Raw genomic sequence first — 20,352 nt, 5'->3', positions numbered from 1 at the left:
TGCATTTTAAACATGTTCTTTCTAATAAAAAAAACTGACATTTAAAATAATTTGATATTCAATTTTAAAATTGTTTTTTAACAAGGGGATTGAATACTTTACAGTAAGGTTGTATTAGTTAATGTTAACAATAAACAATATTGCAGTATTATTTTTTTTGCTAATGTTAATAAAAAATAAAGTTGTTTATGTTCACTCTCAGTGCAATAACTAACAAACACGTTGTATTTTAATAATGCATCAAATGTTGAACTCTGATTAATAAATACTGTACAAGTATTCATCACTAGATTATGCTATAATAGACCATTTCAATGTGGTCCTGTCATTGGCCCCGGACCTTTCCTAGTTTTTTATAGTTATTTCATAACTGTAACAAGAGGGAGTTCAATCATAGCCTAATGTTAAAGCAGCTATGATAACATTATTTATCAATATGTGGCTCTGTTTGGATTCTCAGAAGCTATAGTAATTAAAAATGCAATTTTTTTGTTTTAGTTTACATCCTCAAAATGGTCTGTATGCACATCAACTTTAAATAATGAAACCTTACTGTAAAGTTTGACCTTAACTACATTTATTAGTGCTCAATATTTATACTTAAAGCACAGAGTTGAGAAGCAGAATCAAATAATATCTCATAAATTCAAAGTAAATGTCCTAAATCAGTGTGCTGTCAGCTGACCTCGGTTTATATAATCTCATGTGACATTAAACAGTCGCTTCAGTGACGGCAGTGACTCACTTTACCGTCTGCAGTGCGTCACCGCCGGTGTTCGGTGATGCATCATCAAACGCGTCGGTTCTCCCGGTAAAAGCGCGTGTTCGGGAATCTCCATCACCACCATCATCACCAAGGGCTCGGCGGATTCACATCTACACAACTCCAGCTGTAAGTTTCTCCATTAAGTCAATATATTCTGCAGCTTTTCCATAGCTATTTAGCATTCATTCACGTTATAATTACGGTATATTTATAATCTAGAAGTGATCAAACTTGTCCGTTTACCGTCACATTTGTTGATGTCCGGGCGGTGTCTCAATACTCATGCTGCAGCCGCTCCCTCTAGTAACGTTATATTTATAGAACGGTGTTGATTCTTGACAGAAATACACCCCAAAGATGCTGTCTAGTAAGTGAAGTGATGAGGTTGAGGCTCAGTCCCCTCATGCCCTCCGTCAAGAACATTCTGGAAGCGGGAGATGCTGAAAGAGACTGGAGAATTAAAGAAACACCGCAGCATTCATTTACCGTGCGTTAATTAAGTGTGTTTGACGCGTCCGTTATGACCGTTATTTTAACCGTCGCGTTTTGAATTTGTGTTTTGGCGTCAAATTAACTGAACGTGAAGGAGTTCTGTATTAGTCAAAACAAAGTATGGCAGTGACTGCATGTGATGTACTCCACGCTTAGTGCTGCACGTATCCGTATGATGAATGTTTATTATTAATTATTGTGGCGATGCTGAAGTCGCGTAAAGACAGCAGAACTACCGGCTGTCTGACGTCACGAAGGCAGATTTGGCGTCACGCATTCAGGTTAAAGAGGTTTCCTTCAAACTGCTGCATAGAGTTTATCCAGTGAATGTTTATATTAAAAAATGCTTCCGGAAAAGGATCCCCTTTGTTCCTTTTGCAGAATACTAGATGAATCTGTAGATCATCTTTTTTGGGAATGTGCCCATATTAAGATTTTTTGGAAAGAATTCAGTTTATTTATACGTGTATCTCTTTTATATAATTTTTCATTGTCATACAAGGATGTTTTATTTGGTTTTTATCATGTTGATAAAGTTAAAGATAAATATTTTCTAATAAATCTGTTTATTTTACTAGCAAAAGTTTTTATACATAAATGCTAATTTTTGTCTGTAAAGCCCCTTTTTCTTATTTTTTGTAAAGATTTGAAATATTATTTAAATACAGTCTCTACCTCCAGCAATGTTAAAGCTTTAAAATCCGTAACACTATGTGAATCTTACATTCTCTCTTTTTTATAATACCCAGATGACTGTATTGTATGTGATCTTGTAAACATCACTGTGACCTTGCTTTAAGGTAAATTTAAAGTGCTTTTTGTAATTCATATTCCCCCTGGCATATTCTTTAGTTTGTATTTTTGTTTTGTTCTGTTCTCTACCTTTGTTGTTAAAGGTTTTGTACCTTTTCTATAAATTTTTGTATTCTTGTTGAACCCTCTAAAAAAAAAAAAAAATTCACTGTGCGCGAACTTTACAGAAACTTACGGTATTTCAAGTACATGATGTTCGTATAAAATAATTACACATTATATATATATATATATATATATATATTTTTTTTTTTTTTTTTTTCAACATCTTCATCAGAGATTTTTTTCAGCACATTTCTAATCATAATAGTTTATTAACTCTAGTAATTTCTAATAATCTAATAATATAGCTTAAAGGGGCTAATAATATTGACCTTAAAATGGTGTTTAAAAAATGTCATTCTAGCCGAAATAAAACAAATAAGACTTTCTCCAGAAGAAAAAATATTATCAGACACACTGTGAAAATTTACTAGCTCTGTTAAACATCATTTGGGAAATATTTCAAAAAGAAAAACAAATTTAAAGGGGGGCTAATAATTCTGACTTCAACTGTATGTGTATACATATATATATATATATATATATATATATATATATATATATATATATATATATATATATATATATATATATATATATATATATACTAGAATGCAATGTTTACAATGTTCATTAACTTTAAGTTAACTATCTAAAAATATATATATTATCAGGCATACTGTGAACATTTCTTTAAAATAAATTCAAAGGGGGCTAATAATTCTGACTTCAACTGTATATGTATGTATATTTTTAATCTTTTCTAGTGTTCAGCCTGTAAGTACACATCATATAGCCTCCTCAAATAGAAATATTTCAGACTAATGATAAACTTGATATGTTTAGAGTGCATTTAACAAACAAACAAATGAACGAACGAATGAATGAACAAACAAACGAATGAACGAACAAATGAACGAATGAAGAAACAAACAAATGAATGAATAAACGAATGAATGAACAAATGAATGAACGAATGAATGAACGAATGAACAAACAAACAAATGAATTAATAAACGAGTGAATGAATGAACGAACGAACAAATAAACGAATTAATAAATTAATGAACGAACAAACAAACAAATGAATGAATGAACGAATGAATGAATGAATGCATAGTACAGTAAGATTTGTTTGTTATTTTAACGCTGACTTAATTATGAACAAACATAAGCTGGGTTGTTTTTTCAATTAGATTTAGATATAATTGTAAACCCAACCGTTGGGCTTGTCCATTATTTGACCCCGCATTTGAGTTAAAACAACCCAGCGTTGATTAAAGTGTCTCAGGGCCACCGGATTGACTCTGGGCTCTTGTCGTTGCACGCATGTTTATAATACATCAATACATATGCCTGCTGCAGACACAGTGAACAGTGATGCGGATGCTGTCCTGAAGTGATAAATATAGCCTGAGCTCGAGTGATGTTCAGCTCAGTCTGACCTCAGAACAGTTCAGTCTGTTCTTCTGGCCCGTCTCAACACAAAGCAGGCTGTTGTGCAGAGCTGAACCCTCACGCTCCGGGCACAAACCGTCTTGAATGTAAAATCACACACACACACACGCACACACACACACACACACACACACACACACACACACACACACACACACACACACACACACACACTGAGTCTTTGTGCAGAGCTGAATCTGTTTCTCTGCACGTCTTTTCTCCTCTCAGGACAAACTGAGCTCTGCAAACAACAACAGAGCAAAGTGCGCGCGCAGAACATCTGTAAACAAACGCAGAGTTCACCAGGGAAAACACACACACACACACACACCCAGGTAAAGCTCTGTATGTGTGAGTCAGCACAGTGTTTCTCTCACAGGTCTCTGGATCCAGCAGGTGAACAGATCCTCGATGGCTGACCCGGACCCGGCCCTGCGGTCTCCGCGATCAGCACCGCTGTCTCTTCAGTTCCCCTTCAGATCTGCAGTCCCTCCCAAGGAGTTACCGAGCCCGCTGCCCACCAAACGAACTCGCACGTACTCTGCGTAAGTCAAACACACACACACACACACGTCCCACAGATGGACAAACTAAGGAGCGGAGTCAGGGATTTGGGTGCCCTATAAGCAATTCCAGCCATGGGGCCAAACAGTCCTAAAATGCCCCCTTTGTATTGTTGATATTGTATTCAGTCATTCAGCTGTTTTTTGTTCTTACATCACTCAATCTCCTGCTCTAGGTTTTACCTTAATGCAATATCTCCATTTTAATAGATTTCTAAGCTAAATCTTTACCTGGTTTGACTGCGGGACTACTCCATGATTTAGGGTTGTTATACAAATTAGCCTATAGATGTTATAATTACTTTCAGATTGTATTGGTTAGAGCCTCACCATACAAAATCTGATAGAAAACAATGAGTTAGGTGGTTAAGTTTTGTTATGTTAAGTTAAATTTCCTGGGGCCCTAAGCAGCTGTTTACTTCATTTATTGGTTAAATTTGTCCCTGGATAAACTACAACACTTGGGCTTATTCTGGAGTGAGACTCTCCCTGTGCACATATTTATTGAATCATTTGCATATTTAAAAATACCATGCCATGTTTGTTTTCTGTGTAATATATATATTTAAATATAAACAAATCATGCACGTTTAATTATTGACTCATTTGCATATTTAAATATACCATACCATGTTCGTTTTCTGTGTAATATATATATTTTTAATATAAACAAATCATGTGCATATTTAATTATTGGCTCATTTGCATATTTAAATATACCACACCATGTTTGTTTTCTGTGTAATATATATATTTTTAATATAAACAAATCATAAACATATTTAATTATTAAATCATTTGCATATTTAAATATACCACACCATGTTTGTTTTCTGTGTAATATATATGTATTTTTAAATATAAACAAATCATGCACATATTTAATTATTGACTCAATTGCACATTTAAATATTCCATGCCATGTTCGTTTTCTGTGTAATATATATTTTTAAACATAAACAAATCATGCACATATTTAATAACTGACTCATTTGCATATTTAAATATACCACACCATGTTTGTTTTCTGTGTAATGTATATTTTTAAATCTAAACAAATCATGCACATATTTAATTACAGACTCATTTGCATATTTAAATATACCACACCATGTTTGTTTTCTGTTTAATATATATTTTTAAATATAAACAAATCATGCACATATTTAATTACTGACTCATTTGCATATTTAAATATACCACACCATGTTTGTTTTCTGTTTAATATATATTTTTAAATATAAACAAATCATGCACATATTTAATTACTGACTCATTTGCATATTTAAATATACCACACCATGTTTGTTTTCTGTTTAATATATATTTTTAAATATAAACAAATCATGCACATATTTAATTACTGACTCATTTGCATATTTAAATATACCACACCATGTTTGTTTTCTGTTTAATATATATTTTTAAATATAAACAAATCATGCACATATTTAATTACTGACTCATTTGCATATTTAAATATACCACACCATGTTTGTTTTCTGTTTAATATATATTTTTAAATATAAACAAATCATGCATATATTTAATTACTGACTCATTTGCATATTTAAATATACCACACCATGCTTGATTTCTTTGTATATTATAACTGAAATATAAACAAATTCTTTAATTAATAACCCATTTGCATATTTAAACATCACACCATGTTTGTCTGCTCTGTGTGTGTGTGTGTCTTTAGGACAGTGCGAGCGAACGCCGGGCCTGTCTTTAAGGGTGTGTGTAAAGACTTCTCTCGCTCTCAGGGTCACGGCTTCATCAAACCGGCTCATGGAGGAGACGACATCTTCTTTCACATCTCAGAGTGAGTTTACAAGCATCGAGATTATTAGATCACATACCTGACAATACTGAAGATCCTCTGCTCCAGCTTCATCACAGCTCAACGTCTAGAGGGGAAAACTACAACTTAAACAAAAACAAATCATGCAGAAAATTTAAAATGAATTTATATATATATATAATTACATAAGAACAACAATATACATAATTATAGTAGTAATAATAATAGTAATTTTATATTTATTAGTATATTATTATTACAATATGTTTAATATAATAACAAATAAATATTATATTACACTAATAATAGTAAAAATGTCGAGATAAAATAAAATACAATAAAAATGTAAAAATATATTTAATAAGAGCAACTATATACATATATATATATATACATACATACATACATACATATATATATATATATATATATATATATATATATATACATATATAGTAATAATAGTAAATAAGTAAATAAATATGTAAAAAAGTTTTTAAAAATATGTAAATAAGCTTATAAATCTGTAAATAAACCCAAAAATATGTAAATAAGGCTAAAAGATATGCAAATATGGCAAATGTACAAATACGACCAAAAATATGTAAATTTGTCTATACATATGCAAATAAGTCTAAATAATCTTTAAATAAGCCTAAATATCTGTAAATAAGTCTATAAATATGTAAATAAGTCTATAAATCTTTAAATACGCATATACATATGTAAATGAGTTTATAAATCTGTAAATAAACCTAAATAATATGTAAATAAGCATATAAATCTGTAAATAAACCTAAATAATATGTATATAAGCATATAAATCTGTAAATAAACCTATTTTTTTAAAAAGTAAGTCTATAAGTATGCAAATAAACCTAAATAATCTATAAATAAATCTATAAACTAAGCCTATACAACTGTAAATAAGTCTATGAAGCTGTGGATGAACCTAAAAAAAAAATCTGTAAATAAGCCTATTAATATGTACAGATACTAACAAAAAATTATAATAATTAGTAGTAAAAAGTCTTTAAATCTGTAAATAAACAAATATGTAAATGAGTCTGTAAATATGTAAATAATCATATAAATCCGTAAATAAACCAACAAATCTGTAGATATGGCTTACAGGTATGCAAATAAGGCAAATATGCAAAGACCAAAAATGTGTAAGTAAGTCTAAATAATCTGTAAATAAATACATAAATATGCAAAAAAGCCAAAAAAATTTTTAAAAGTCTATAAATGTGTAAATAAGCATATTAATCTCTAGATATAGCTAAAAGATTAGTAAATAAGCCTATAAATGTGCAGATAAACCTAAACATAGGCAATAAGTCTATGAATATGTAAATTTGCATATAAATATGTAAATGAGTCTATACATATGTAATTAAGTCTGTAAATCCATGGATTAAGATAAAAACATTAGTAAATAAGTCTATAAATATGTAATAAGTGTCTGTAAATAAACGTATAAATCAGCACATAAATCTGTGAATAAGCCTATAAATCCATAAATAAGGCAAAAATCTGTAAATGAATCTGTGAAGAAACCTGTAAATAAGTCTCTTTATCTCTGTGTCAGTATTGAAGGCGAGTATGTTCCCGTGGAGGGAGACGAGGTCACCTATAAAGTCTGTCTGATTCCACCCAAGAACGTGAAGGTGCAGGCAGTGGAGGTGACCATCACACACCTGAAGGCCGGAGCCAAACACGAGACCTGGTCGGGTCAGATCATCAGCACGTAGAAGAGCAGAGCATCATAACGCCTCAAGACTGAACATCTAAAGGAGACGAGCCGCCGTTTACACCCCAAACACACACTTCAGCCAAACACACACTGCTTCAGGTCCTGCTGGAGTCTGTTTTTCGGTGTAAGGTCTGCAGGTGGAGAGACCAGGCGGATGGAGAAATGATGAACTGTGAAGGAAGATAACGCTACAGTACAGGCTGGTTTCAGCTCTTATGTTTATTTATATTATTATTTTTGATAATTCTACGTTAGATTGATGTTAATGACGAATCGCACAAAACCTGCCATCTAATTTACACGCAGAGTCATGTTCATCATCAAATCAAATTTATTTATGTAATTTTTAGTTTATTTAATAAGCAGGTCATGTGGGTTTCGATAAATATCGTATTTGCAGTTTGTAAAGTTACTTAAAGCAACTCATTTGCATAAACTCCGCCTTCCATGAGATAAAATGAAATGAGTGTTTTATTTCTGATATGAAACGATCAATCAAAACAGACTTGGCCAGCCGACCAATCAGAGCAGAGTTGGCTAATGGAAAGGGGAGGGGCTTACATATCTTAAGCCTCAAATTTATTCAAATGAACCAAATCATTTTCTAAAATTAAACAAAATAAAATGGTTTATGTTGATCAATTTTAGTATTAAACAGCAGGTCATGTGGGTTTTTCGATAAATATTGTAGTTGCAGTTTGTAACGTCGCTGTCCTTTTCTGATCCTTAATGTAAACATAATCAAAGTAACTAATTTGCATAAACCCCTCCTCCCATGACATACAAACCATTAAAATGGCCGTTTTGTTTCTAATACAGAAAGACCAATTTAAAAAAACCTGGCTAGCTGACCAATCAAAGCAGAGCTGGCTTATCGAAGGGGGAGGGGCTTACTGATCTGAAGCCTTGAACTGATTTAAACGAACCAAAATCAAATTCATCCTGAATTTTTTTCAAATAAAAAAAATGGTTATGTTAATAATTTTTATCAAATTTTGGGTTTTCGATAAATATGGTATTTGCTGTTTTTAACGTCACGGTCTTTCAATGTAAACATATTGTCTCTCGAAAGAAAGCCTATCGTAAATCACAGAAATTATTGCCTGCTACTGATTTACGTTAACTAGTGGTGGCTGTTTCCAAAAAATCGCTACACAAACTTTTACGAATCATGATATGAGGGGCTTTGTTGCATTATTACAATTTTAAAAATAAAAAAAAACTAACTTCTATAATATCAGTATATGCATATTATCATAAATTACACATGAATCATGTGGGTTCAATTAGATCACCTCCTAGTGGCCAATCACTGAACAACATTTATAGTTTTTATCTGATCTCAGATCGTTTTAATTTTTAAAAATTGGTAAAAAAATTCATATTATGCAGATAGCATTTAATGCTATTAACTGATTAGCTAATTGCGTTTAATACATTATACTTTAAGTTAAACGTTTGAAATTTGTTTGAAAAGGCAAATGTTTAGCATGGTTTGAGTTTTTTTTTGTCAGATTTACAGTTTTAACCAGCAGGAGGCAGTAGCAGGTGGTGTTTTAAATGCATCGAAACATTGAATCTTTTTTGTGAAGCAATTGATTCAGTTGATTCAACGCTTTGAAACTCTGAAACTGGCTTTTCATTACTGATATGGAAAGACCAATTAAAACAGACTTTGTCTGCTGACCAATCAGAGCTGGCTTATGAAAGGGGAGGGGCTTACAGAACTGAAGCTGATAATTTATTAAAACGAACAGAATTGAAATCAGTCCAGAATGATTCTAATATTAAAATCATGTTCTGAAATGATGTTTTCTGATCTTAGATGCGATCTGTTGTAGGAGCCTCAACACAATAATAGGATGCTATAAAGTTCACATGACCTGCTCCTTAAGCTCATTTTAGTTTGATGGTTTTCATTAGAGTTTATTTTTATTATGCAAAATCTAAAATATTTCTTATTTGATGTGAGGGTGAGATGCGAGTCTGACAGGTCCATGACTGCTATAAATGCTGCAACTGAAGCATCACAGACTAATTTTGCACTTAATAAACTGATTAAAAAACAGATACAAACTGCCAAACTGACTTTATCTCTCAGAATCCTCGGGAATCTATCAGGGTAAAATACGCAACATTTTGTAGATGAGCTGATTAATAATAACAGCAGCCGGCTAGCAGGAGCACTTACACACAGCACATGCTAAAGATCTCTGTTTGTTTGTTTGTAGCATTTATTAGTTCAGAGAAACAGTGATGTTGATACACTGTTGCGTTATTATTATGGAAGGCAGTTGGGGCCAAAAATGAAATGAAACGTGATTTTTTTTCTTTTGTTTACGTTTGTTGTTTGTTTTGACGTCTAAAGTCTGTATACCTATATCCCAACGTACCATTGAATCATATGTGCAAATATAGTTTCAAATCAAGAGATTTCATTGGCTGAAATTTCATTTTGATTAGATAGGGTGCCTGTACCATGATGGTGGTTCAACAAACTCAGAATTACAGATTTTAAAGACACTGGGGTTGTGTCTTTATTTTAACTTTGCTCAAATTTGACTGGTGAAATTACAGTTTTGAATCTCTAAACCAGAATATAACCTGAACACATCTAAGGTGTAACATAACGTAAACATATTCAGAACATTAGCCTGAAAACAACCTGAACATATCTAAAACATAACCTTAACATAACATGAACACATCCAGAACATAGCCTGAACATAACCTGAACATATATTAAACATTGCCTGAAAGTAACTAAAACATATCTAGGAACATATCCAGAACTTAGCTTGTAAACAGCTAAAACATAACCTGACCATATCCAGGACATAACCAGAACATATATAAAACTTGAACTGAAAATAACCAGAACATACTTTAAATATACTCTGAACATATTCAGAACATATCTCTTAAACAAACCTGAAAATAACCAGAACATAACCTAAACATATATAAAACAATACCTGAAAGTAACAAACATATCTAGAACATATCCAGAACTGAAAATAGCTAAAACATAACCTAAACATATCCAGAACATAACGCGAAAATTACCAGAACATATCTAAAACTTAAACTGAAAATAACCAGAACATACTTTAAATATATCCAAAACATAACCTAAAAATAACCAGAAAATAACCTAAACATAACATAACACTAACAAATCCAGAACATAGCCTGAACATATATATATAACATATATTTTATATATATAACATATATATAAAACATTACCTGGAAATAACTTAAACATATCTAGAGAACATACCCAGAACTCAGCTTGAAAATAGATAAAACATATCCAGAACATATCTAAAACATAATCTGAAAATACCCAGAACATAACTCGAACAAATCCAGAACATAGTCTGAACATATATAAAAAAATTACCTGAAAGTAACTTAAACATATTTAGAGAACATATCCGGAACTTAGCCTGAAAACAGCTAACATAACTTGAACATAACCTGAAAATAACCAGAACATATCTAAAACTTAAACTGAAAATAACCAGAACATACTTTAAATATATCCAAAACATAACCTAAAAATAACCAGAAAATAACCTAAACATAACATAACACTAACAAATCCAGAACACAGCCTGAACATATATATAACATATATTTTATATATATAACATATATAAAAAACATTACCTGGAAATAACTTAAACATATCTAGAGAACATACCCAGAACTCAGTTTGAAAATAGATAAAACATATCCAGAACATATCTAAAACATAACCTGAAAATACCCAGAACATAACTCGAACAAATCCAGAACATAGTCTGAACATATTTTTAAAAAATTACCTGAAAGTAACTTAATCATATTTAGAGAACATATCCGGAACTTAGCCTGAAAACAGCTAACATAACTTGAACATAACCTGAAAATAACCAGAACATATCTAAAACTTAAATTGAAAATAACCAGAACATAACCTAAACATAACACTAACAAATCCAGAACATTTATAAAACATTACCTGGAAGTAACTTAAACATATCTAGAACATATCCAGAACTGAAAATAGCTACAACATAACCTAAACATAACTTGAACATAACCTGAAAATAACCAGAACATATCTAAAACTTAAATTGAAAATAACCAGAACATAACCTAAACATAACACTAACAAATCCAAAACATATATAAAACATTACCTGAAAGTAACCTAAACATATCTAGAACATATCCAGAACTGAAAATGGCTAAAACATAACATGAACATAGCCTGAACATAATGAGAGCATATTTAGAACATATCCAGAACTTAACCTGCCTTAAAGCAGGTTAGCGGTGCAGTGAAAAATATCAAGGTGCCCAAGACCAAGCTTCAATCCAGCTTCATGGTACAGGCTAAAAATGTTCAAGTGCTTTATTTTTGACACCAATTGCCTTCCATACTATGCTTAGTCATATGATCTTGTTGCATGTTCTTCAGTTTGCATTATGAGTGATTGTCAGATATCTTCACATTTTATCTGATGCTTCTGTGCCCTTGTAAGGGTGTAAAACTGATGTCTTATTTTTATGTTCAGCACTTTTCAGAGCTCAGATCACTGTGGTCAATGTCTCTTTCATGTGAACTTGATGAACTAATAAAATGAATTTATGATTTGCATGTTTGTGTATTATGCTTAGATTATGCTATCACAGAAGAAAACACACGCATAAACAGATCAGACTCAGAAAGTCAGGAAAACGTGTATTTATAACAAACATACACACTCATGATCCATCACAAGGCATTAGAAATAATACAGAATTTTCTGAACAATGAAAATCACTTTTTTGCCTTCTCCCAGGAGTGTTTACTTACTATCGACTGAAGTGTAACCCATAAACGTCCTCAATAAATCAGTTTAGATCCACTTGGAATTAAGCTCACAATTCCCCTATATACATATATACATGAAACAAAGCAAAAGAAACTCTGAGATAGGAGCAGACGAGTCTCTCCAGCACCGTGTACATCATCATTAGTAGTCCATTATTAATGATATCAATCAATTAAAGTGCATAATGCCGTCAGATATGAAACACTAATACATTAACATTCACACTCTTCAGACTGTGGAATCAGAACGGAAACACTTGATCCATCATTATGAAAATTTACCATGTTTTTACTATAGTACAAGTGAATTTACTATGTTTTACTATAGTATAAGGGAATTTACCATGTTTATACTACAGTATAAGGGAATTTACCATGTTTTATTATAGTATAAGTGAATTTACCATGTTTATATTACAGTATAAGTGAATTTACCATGTTTATACTATAGTATAAGGGAATTTACCATGTTTTATTATAGTATAAGTGAATTTACCATGTTTATATTACAGTATAAGTGAATTTACCATGTTTATACTATAGTAAAAGGGAATTTACCATGTTTTATTATAGTATAAGTGAATTTACCATGTTTATACTATAGTATAGGGAAATTACGATGTTTATACTACAGTATAAGGGAATTTACAATGTTTTTACTATAGTATGAGTAAATTTATCATGTTAACACTACAGTATAAGGGAATTTACGATGTTTTTACTATAGTACAAGTGTATTTGCCATGTTTATACTATAATATAAGTGAATTTACCATATTTATACTACAGTATAAAGGAATTTACAATGTTTTTACCATAGTATAAGTGAATTTATACTATAGTATAAGTGAATTTACCATGTTTATACTATAGTAAAAGTGAATTTACCATGCTTTTTCTATAGTATAAGTGAATTTACAATGTTTACACTACAGTATAAGGGACTTTATGATGTTTTTACTATGGTATAAATGAATTTACCATGTTTTTACAATAGTAAAAGAAAATTGACCATGTTTTTACTATAGTAAAAGTGATTTTATCATGTTTATACTATAAGGGAATTAACCATGTTTTTACTATAGCATAAGTGAATTTACCATGTTTATACTATAGTAAAAGTGAATTGACCATGTTTTTACCATAGTTACCATGTTTTTACTATAGTAGTGAATTTACCATGTTTTTACTATAGTAAAAGTGAATTGACCATGCTTGTACTTTAGTATAAGAGAATTTACCATGTTTATACTACAGTGTAAGGGAATGTACCATGTTTATACTATAGTAAAAGTGAATTTACCATGTTTATACTATAGTATAAGGGAATTTACCATGTTTATACTATAGTAAAAGTGAATTTACCATGTTTATACTATAGTATAAGTGAATTTACCATGCTTGTACTACAGTGTAAGGGAATGTACCACGTTTATACTACAGTGTAAGGGAATGTACCATGTTTATACTATAATAAAAGTGAATTTACCATGTTTATACTATAGTATAAGGGAATTTACCATGCTTGTACTTTAGTATAAGTGAATATACGATGTTTATACTACAGTATGTGAATTTACCATGTTTATACTATAGTATAAGGGAATTTACCATGCTTGTACTTTAGTATAAGTGAATATACGATGTTTATACTACAGTATGTGAATTTACCATGTTTATACTATAGTATAAGTTTTAAGTTGCACAGGTTTTTTTAGGATAGCCACAGTTTTAGCACAAAATACCATGGTTAAACTGTGGTAATGATGCAAAAGCATGTTGAATTTGTGATTATCGTATTTTAATCTGATATTTCTATTTATGCAAATCACATATATGACCATCAAATTCACGTCTGATTTTTGCAGATATAAAAATGTGCACATATACGCAATATAGATTTCAAAATATTGAAAAATGGCCATTTGCAGATATAGCTTACATCTATTATGAATTATATACGTTATATTTGTGCACATATATTCAAATATATGAACTATTATGTTAAATATAAGCTCATATCAGAATTAAGCATGAGTATTTTGGTTTTATTTGTCGTTAAACACATGGTAAATGTTCATAAAGGCTGATTAATCCAGACTATAGTGTTTTCGAAATGCCCTAAAGATCTTCACGTGTGTTCTGACTGATGGACAGAATGATTGTTTTCTCTCAGGAATGATAAACAGATGAACATCACATCTAAACAGACTATTAAGGGGGATCTATTATGCAAATATCCCTTTAATAAGGGGTTGAAACCCAGTTGTGTGCCATCAGTGTGAGTATAGCCAACCTTTAATTGAACAAATGAATTAAAGCCCCGCCCATTACAGACCATCTCTCCCTCATTAGCATAAACAGGCCTGAGTGAGAAGCAGCCGTCCGACACCCTGACACACACATTATCACACAGATACCATTAGTCCTGTTTATGAATTTGTCACTATGCTGACACACAGGTGTTTGTAGCTCCACCCCCTTTTTGAAAATCTCATTTGCATTTAAAGCGACAGTCATCATAACACCACAATTAAGCTCAACGCCTAAAAGGGTCAGATTCAGAGAGTTGTAAAACATCATCTGTGTGATGATTCATTTTGAGATGAAACTTCTCACACACACTCTGGACACATCAGATACACCTTTTATATCTTGTAATAAAGGGTCAGAATAGGTCCTGTTTAAAATAAGCTCACATTAAAGACGTTTCACAGGCATACAGACTGATGGATGAAGTGATGTACAAGCACAGCTCACACAAATGCATGTAGTAGAAGCATGGTGTATATTACTGTGTTCACGCTCACACTGATGTCGTTCACAGGAGTGACCAATAATCATTAAAATTAAAAGAAATAAAAATTAATATTTTTCTCCATTTCTCAGTGAAGATATGTGATGTATGTTGGTGCATTTAATCTAAACAGATTGATTAAACAGATAAATTGATTACAATATTTTTTAGTCACCAAACACATTGAGAGATTTAAAGAAAATACAATTAAACTCAAGCTAAATATTGCAACAACAAAAAAAAAATTCTTGCTTCTCTTGATTTTCCTCTTTTTAAAATGTGTATTTAATATTTTTCTACAACATGTACATTTGGCTGTGCTAGTTTTTGGATCGTTATCGTATATTACTGTGTTAGATAAGCTCCAGATTTGGCTTCAGTACTGACTTATCTAATGTATATGCACCGATACAATATTGTAGAGCTTCTTATTAGAAATATAGATTTTAAAGAGAGATTTGTGAGAGGTAAACTTGTAATTGCTGAGCACTGTATATATATATACAACAGTTCTGTCTGGTTTTCAAATCTGATTGGCTGAAAGCTGTGCGATACTCTGCAATATCAGAACTCCTACAGCCTCTTTACCCTTTGTGTATTACTCCGCCCACATACAGCCAGCAAAAAGCTACAGACACTCCAGATCTAAAGTTTAAAAGATGCTTTTAACTGTTTTAACAGCTGTTTAACTGTCAGCTTATCATTTGAATCCAAAGGCGGAAGAAAGTAGTTCCACATACAAAAGGGTTTTTGAGACTCTCCATGTTTGATTTTGTTTTTATATACACAATTATGCCGTCAAACTGTTGTATAAACGTAATATCACACTCGTAGCAGTGCGATATGGCTGTATATCGGCACTGGTGGTGGCACTAAGGCACAACGCATGCCTCCCGCCAGTGCCGATATACAGCCATGTCGCACTGCTACGAGTGTGATATTGCTCATATATATATATATATATATATATATATATATATATATATATATATATATATATAAACATTTATTTTGCATAATCGTATGCAATAATTGTAAAATAAACTACTTTAAGCAAAGATTAAACTTTGTTATTGCACTGATTTCAATACAATTAATCAATTTCTAATAAATTCCATCCAAAATAACTTTTGTTCCCTTTACAACCATTAAATTATTTAATCCCTTTTAGTGAAAACTCATCCCTACATTAAAAAGGTTTGGTCCTGCTCAGTTTTCACATTTTATGGCGGGAAAAACACTGTTTAAAACAACCCGTCTGCTAATCTTACACTGTTTATACTCTAGCAGACGGATTGAGCTTTTGGTCTGTGTTTACTGCTCAGTTTAAGTCTAAATTATTCGCCCTCCTGTGAATTTCTTTTTCCAATATTTCCCAAATGATGTTGAACAGATTCAGGAATTCTTCACAGTATGTCTGATAATATGTTTTCTTCTGGAGAAAGTCTTATTTGTTTTATTTCGGCTAGAATAAAAGCAGGCATTCATTTTTAAAAAAAACAATTTTAAGGTCAATATTATTAGCCCCCTTAAGCAATATTAGTTTTGGATAATCTGCAAAACAAACCCCTGTTAAACAATAGCCCCTTTCACACATACAGACCTTTCCGGAAAATTGCCGGAATTTTCCAGAAAGGTGTGTATGTGTGAACAGGTCCTTTTTGAAAATACCGGTAAATTCGTTCTGGCTATTTTCCGGATAGAGAAGTTGTAACATTACCGGCAATTTGCCGGAATGCTGCGCTGTGTGAATGCAGAAGGAAGATTGCCGTAATAAGCGCGTGCACGTCTAGAACGTGCTGACGTGAGACGTCTGCTTTAGCCAATCACAACAGTCAGACGCATTCACGTCCGCGCGGTTTATGAGAATAAAAGCCTTTGAATATTTTTCCAGACACATTTAGCTGCTAGAAGTTAGTCAGATCACGTTTATATGTTCTTCTTAATGCCAACTGTGTAAATAATTATCGATGAGATGCTTATGATAAGCCGTTGTTTGTTTACCTTCAAGCTTTGCGTGCGCCTATGAGCGCCTGCGCAATTATGAACATCTCGACATGCGAAAGTGATCCTGCGAAAGTTGTTCACAATATTGATCATCCACAGAGTTTGTAATGTAGTCAAATGTTTACAAACACAAGCGCAGCCGTTTAAAGCTCATTTGTGGTGAATGATGTCAGAATTTACCGGTATTTTGGAATGGATGTGTGAATGCTCTTTTCCGGAAAATTTCCGTAACGTCCTCGCCTGTGTGAACAGCGCTTTTTTGAATATACCGGTAAAGTCCTTCCGGAAATTTTCCGGATATTTACCGGTATCACTGTGTGAAAGGGGCTAATGACTTGCCTAATTACCCTAACTTTACCCTAGTTAACCTAGTTAAGCCTTTATATGTCACTTTAAGCTGTATAGAAGTGTCTTGAAGAATATCTAGTCTAATATTATTTACTGTCATCATGGCAAAGTTAAAATAAATCAGTTATTAGAGATGAGTTATTAACACTATTATGATTAAATATGTGTTGAAAAGATCTTGCTGAAAAAAATAAATGAATTAAAATTTACAATACTTCTGTATATTTACATTCTGCGGCCCTTTACATACTGTATACACTGTAAAAAATAATAGATCATAGCTTCCTTAAAATTATTAAGTTCACTATAATTACCTTTATATTGCATTATAAAACTGCATTAAGATAAGCTCATATGACTTAAAACATGAGTTTGATCATCACTTTTCCATCCATTATCAGCAGAGAAGCTTAATATTTACATAAACATGACACCATTGGTCATATTCTACAGTATCATATTTTACTACTAACTGTAATAACTAGAGTGGTCACATGTGTTTTAAGGGGGTTTTAGTAAAAAGTAGGACTATTCGACATATTTAATGATGACTACTGACTAATTAAACAAAGAAATAATGTCTTAATTATGTCCATCTATTAATTAGGTCTTTAATTATACAGCTTTCTCCTGTTTTCTGCATCTTAAAGGGCCGGTTCACACAAAAATGACTTTATTTCCTACTATGGAGGGCAGTTTCATAAAAAAAAAACATATTTAAGGAGGACTACTGACTAATTTAATGAAGAAAGAAAGTCTTAATTAATTAATTAATTAATCTATCTATTCATTAAGTGTTAATTATGCAGCTTTCTACTGTTTCCTGCAACTTAAAGGGCCGGTTCACAGAAAAAAAAAGTAGTTTTCCTACTATGGAAGTCAATGGTTTATAAGAGCGATTAAAGAGCGTTTTTTTAATGAAAAAGCATATTTAAGGATGACTGCTGACTAATTAAATGGAAAAAAAATTTGAATTATGTCCATCTATTAATGAAGGTGTAATTATGCAGCCGTCTGCTGTTTTCTGCATCTTAAAGGGCCGGTTCACCCAAAATGACTATATTTCTTACTATAGAAGTCAATGGCTTATGATTTTTGGGGTTGTTTATATTAAAAAGTATATTAGATGATGATTGCTGACTAATTAAATTACATAAGAATGGCTTAATTATGTCTATATATTAATGAAGTCTTAATTATACAGCCTTCTTCTGTTTTCTGAATCTTAAAGGGCCAGTTCACCCCAAAAATGAGTTTATTTCCTACTATGGAGGGCGGTTTCATAAAAAAAAAAAAAAAAAAAACATTTTTAAGGAGGACTACTGACTAATTAAATGAAGAAAGAAAGTCTTAATTAATTAATCTATCTATTCATTAAGTGTTAATTATGCAGCTTTCTCCTGTTTTCTGCATCTTAAAGGGCCGGTTCACACAAAAATGACTTTATTTCCTACCATGGAGGGCAGTTTCATAAAAAAAAACATATTTAAGGAGGACTACTGACTAATTAAATGAAGAAAGAAAGTCTTAATAAATAAATTAATTAATCTATCTATTCATTAAGTGTTATTTATGCAGCTTTCTACTGTTTCCTGCAACTTAAAGGGCCGGTTCACAGAAAAAAAAGTAGTTTTCCTACTATGGAAGTCAGTGGTTTATAAGAGTGTTCTTTTATGAAAAAGCATATTTAAGGATGACTGCTGACTAATTAAATGAAAAAAAAAAATCTTAATTATGTCCATCTATTAATTAAGGTGTAATTATGCAGCCGTCTGCTGTTTTCTGCATCTTAAAGGGCCGGTTCACCCAAAATGACTATATTTCTTACTATAGAAGTCAATGGCATATGATTTTTGGGGTTGTTTATATGAAAAAGTATATTAGATGATGATTGCTGACTAATTAAATTACATAAGAATGGCTTAATTATGTCTATATATTAATGAAGTCTTAATTATACAGCCTTCTTCTGTTTTCTGCATCTTAAAGGGCCAGTTCACCCCAAAAGTGAGTTTATTTCCTACTATGGAGGGCGGTTTCATAAAAAAAAAAAACATATTTAAGGAGGACTACTGACTAATTAAATGAAGAAAGAAAGTCTTAATTAATTAATTAATCTATCTATTCATTAAGTGTTAATTATGCAGCTTTCTACTGTTTTCTGCAACTTAAAGGGCCGGTTCACAGAAAAAAAAAGTAGTTTTCCTACTATGGAAGTCAGTGGTTTATAAGAGCGATTAAAGAGCGTTTTTTTATGAAAAGGCATATTTAAGGATGACTGCTGACTAATTAAATAAAAAAAAAAATCTTAATTATGTCCATCTATTATTAAGGTGTAATTTTGCAGCCGTCTGCTGTTTTCTGAATCTTAAAGGGCCGGTTCACCCCAAAAATGAGTTTATTTCCTACTATGGAAGTCAATGGCTTATGATTTTAAGGGTGGTTTTTATGAAGAAGCACATTTAATGACGACTACTGACTAATTAAACGAAGAAAGTATGTCCTAATAAATGTCTATCTATTAATGAAGTCTTAATTATGCTGCTGTTTTCTGTCCACAACCCACAGAATATGCTGCATCTTAAAGGGCCGGTTCACGCAAAAATAATTTTTATCTACTATGGAAGTCAACGGCT

The 20,352-nt window shown here is 31.7% G+C and overlaps 3 protein-coding genes across 9 annotated transcripts in view; 1 reads left to right on the top strand and 2 right to left on the bottom strand.

Annotated features, from left to right (window-relative positions):
- Window positions 1-20,352, bottom strand: part of plbd1a (phospholipase B domain containing 1a) — a 522,382-nt gene that overhangs the window by 187,529 nt on the left and 314,501 nt on the right. The window lies entirely within an intron of this gene.
- Window positions 841-10,627, top strand: csdc2b (cold shock domain containing C2, RNA binding b). The gene is made up of 4 exons (XM_087243890.1): window positions 841-892; window positions 3,951-4,116; window positions 5,840-5,962; window positions 7,533-10,627. The coding sequence occupies exons 2-4, from the start codon at window positions 3,983-3,985 to the stop codon at window positions 7,693-7,695; spliced, it is 420 nt and encodes a 139-aa protein (XP_087100016.1). The 5' UTR covers window positions 841-892; window positions 3,951-3,982; the 3' UTR covers window positions 7,696-10,627.
- Window positions 17,828-20,352, bottom strand: part of pmm1 (phosphomannomutase 1) — a 25,136-nt gene continuing 22,611 nt past the window's right edge. For 3 of the 7 annotated variants that reach the window (XR_015479361.1, XR_015479364.1, XR_015479363.1), the window contains 2 exons: window positions 20,126-20,352; window positions 17,863-18,981 (listed from right to left, as the gene is read on the bottom strand). The exon at window positions 20,126-20,352 is cut by the window's right edge. The gene's annotated coding sequence lies outside the window, so the exon portion shown is untranslated. 7 annotated transcript variants of the gene reach the window in all.

Source organism: Danio rerio, chromosome 3, assembly GCF_052040795.2.
Source record: "Danio rerio strain M-AB ecotype USA chromosome 3, GRCz13ab, whole genome shotgun sequence".
NCBI classification, from domain to species: Eukaryota; Metazoa; Chordata; class Actinopteri; order Cypriniformes; family Danionidae; genus Danio; species Danio rerio.
Note: the sequence above shows the minus strand (reverse complement) of the source record. Positions and strands in the feature narration are given on the sequence as shown.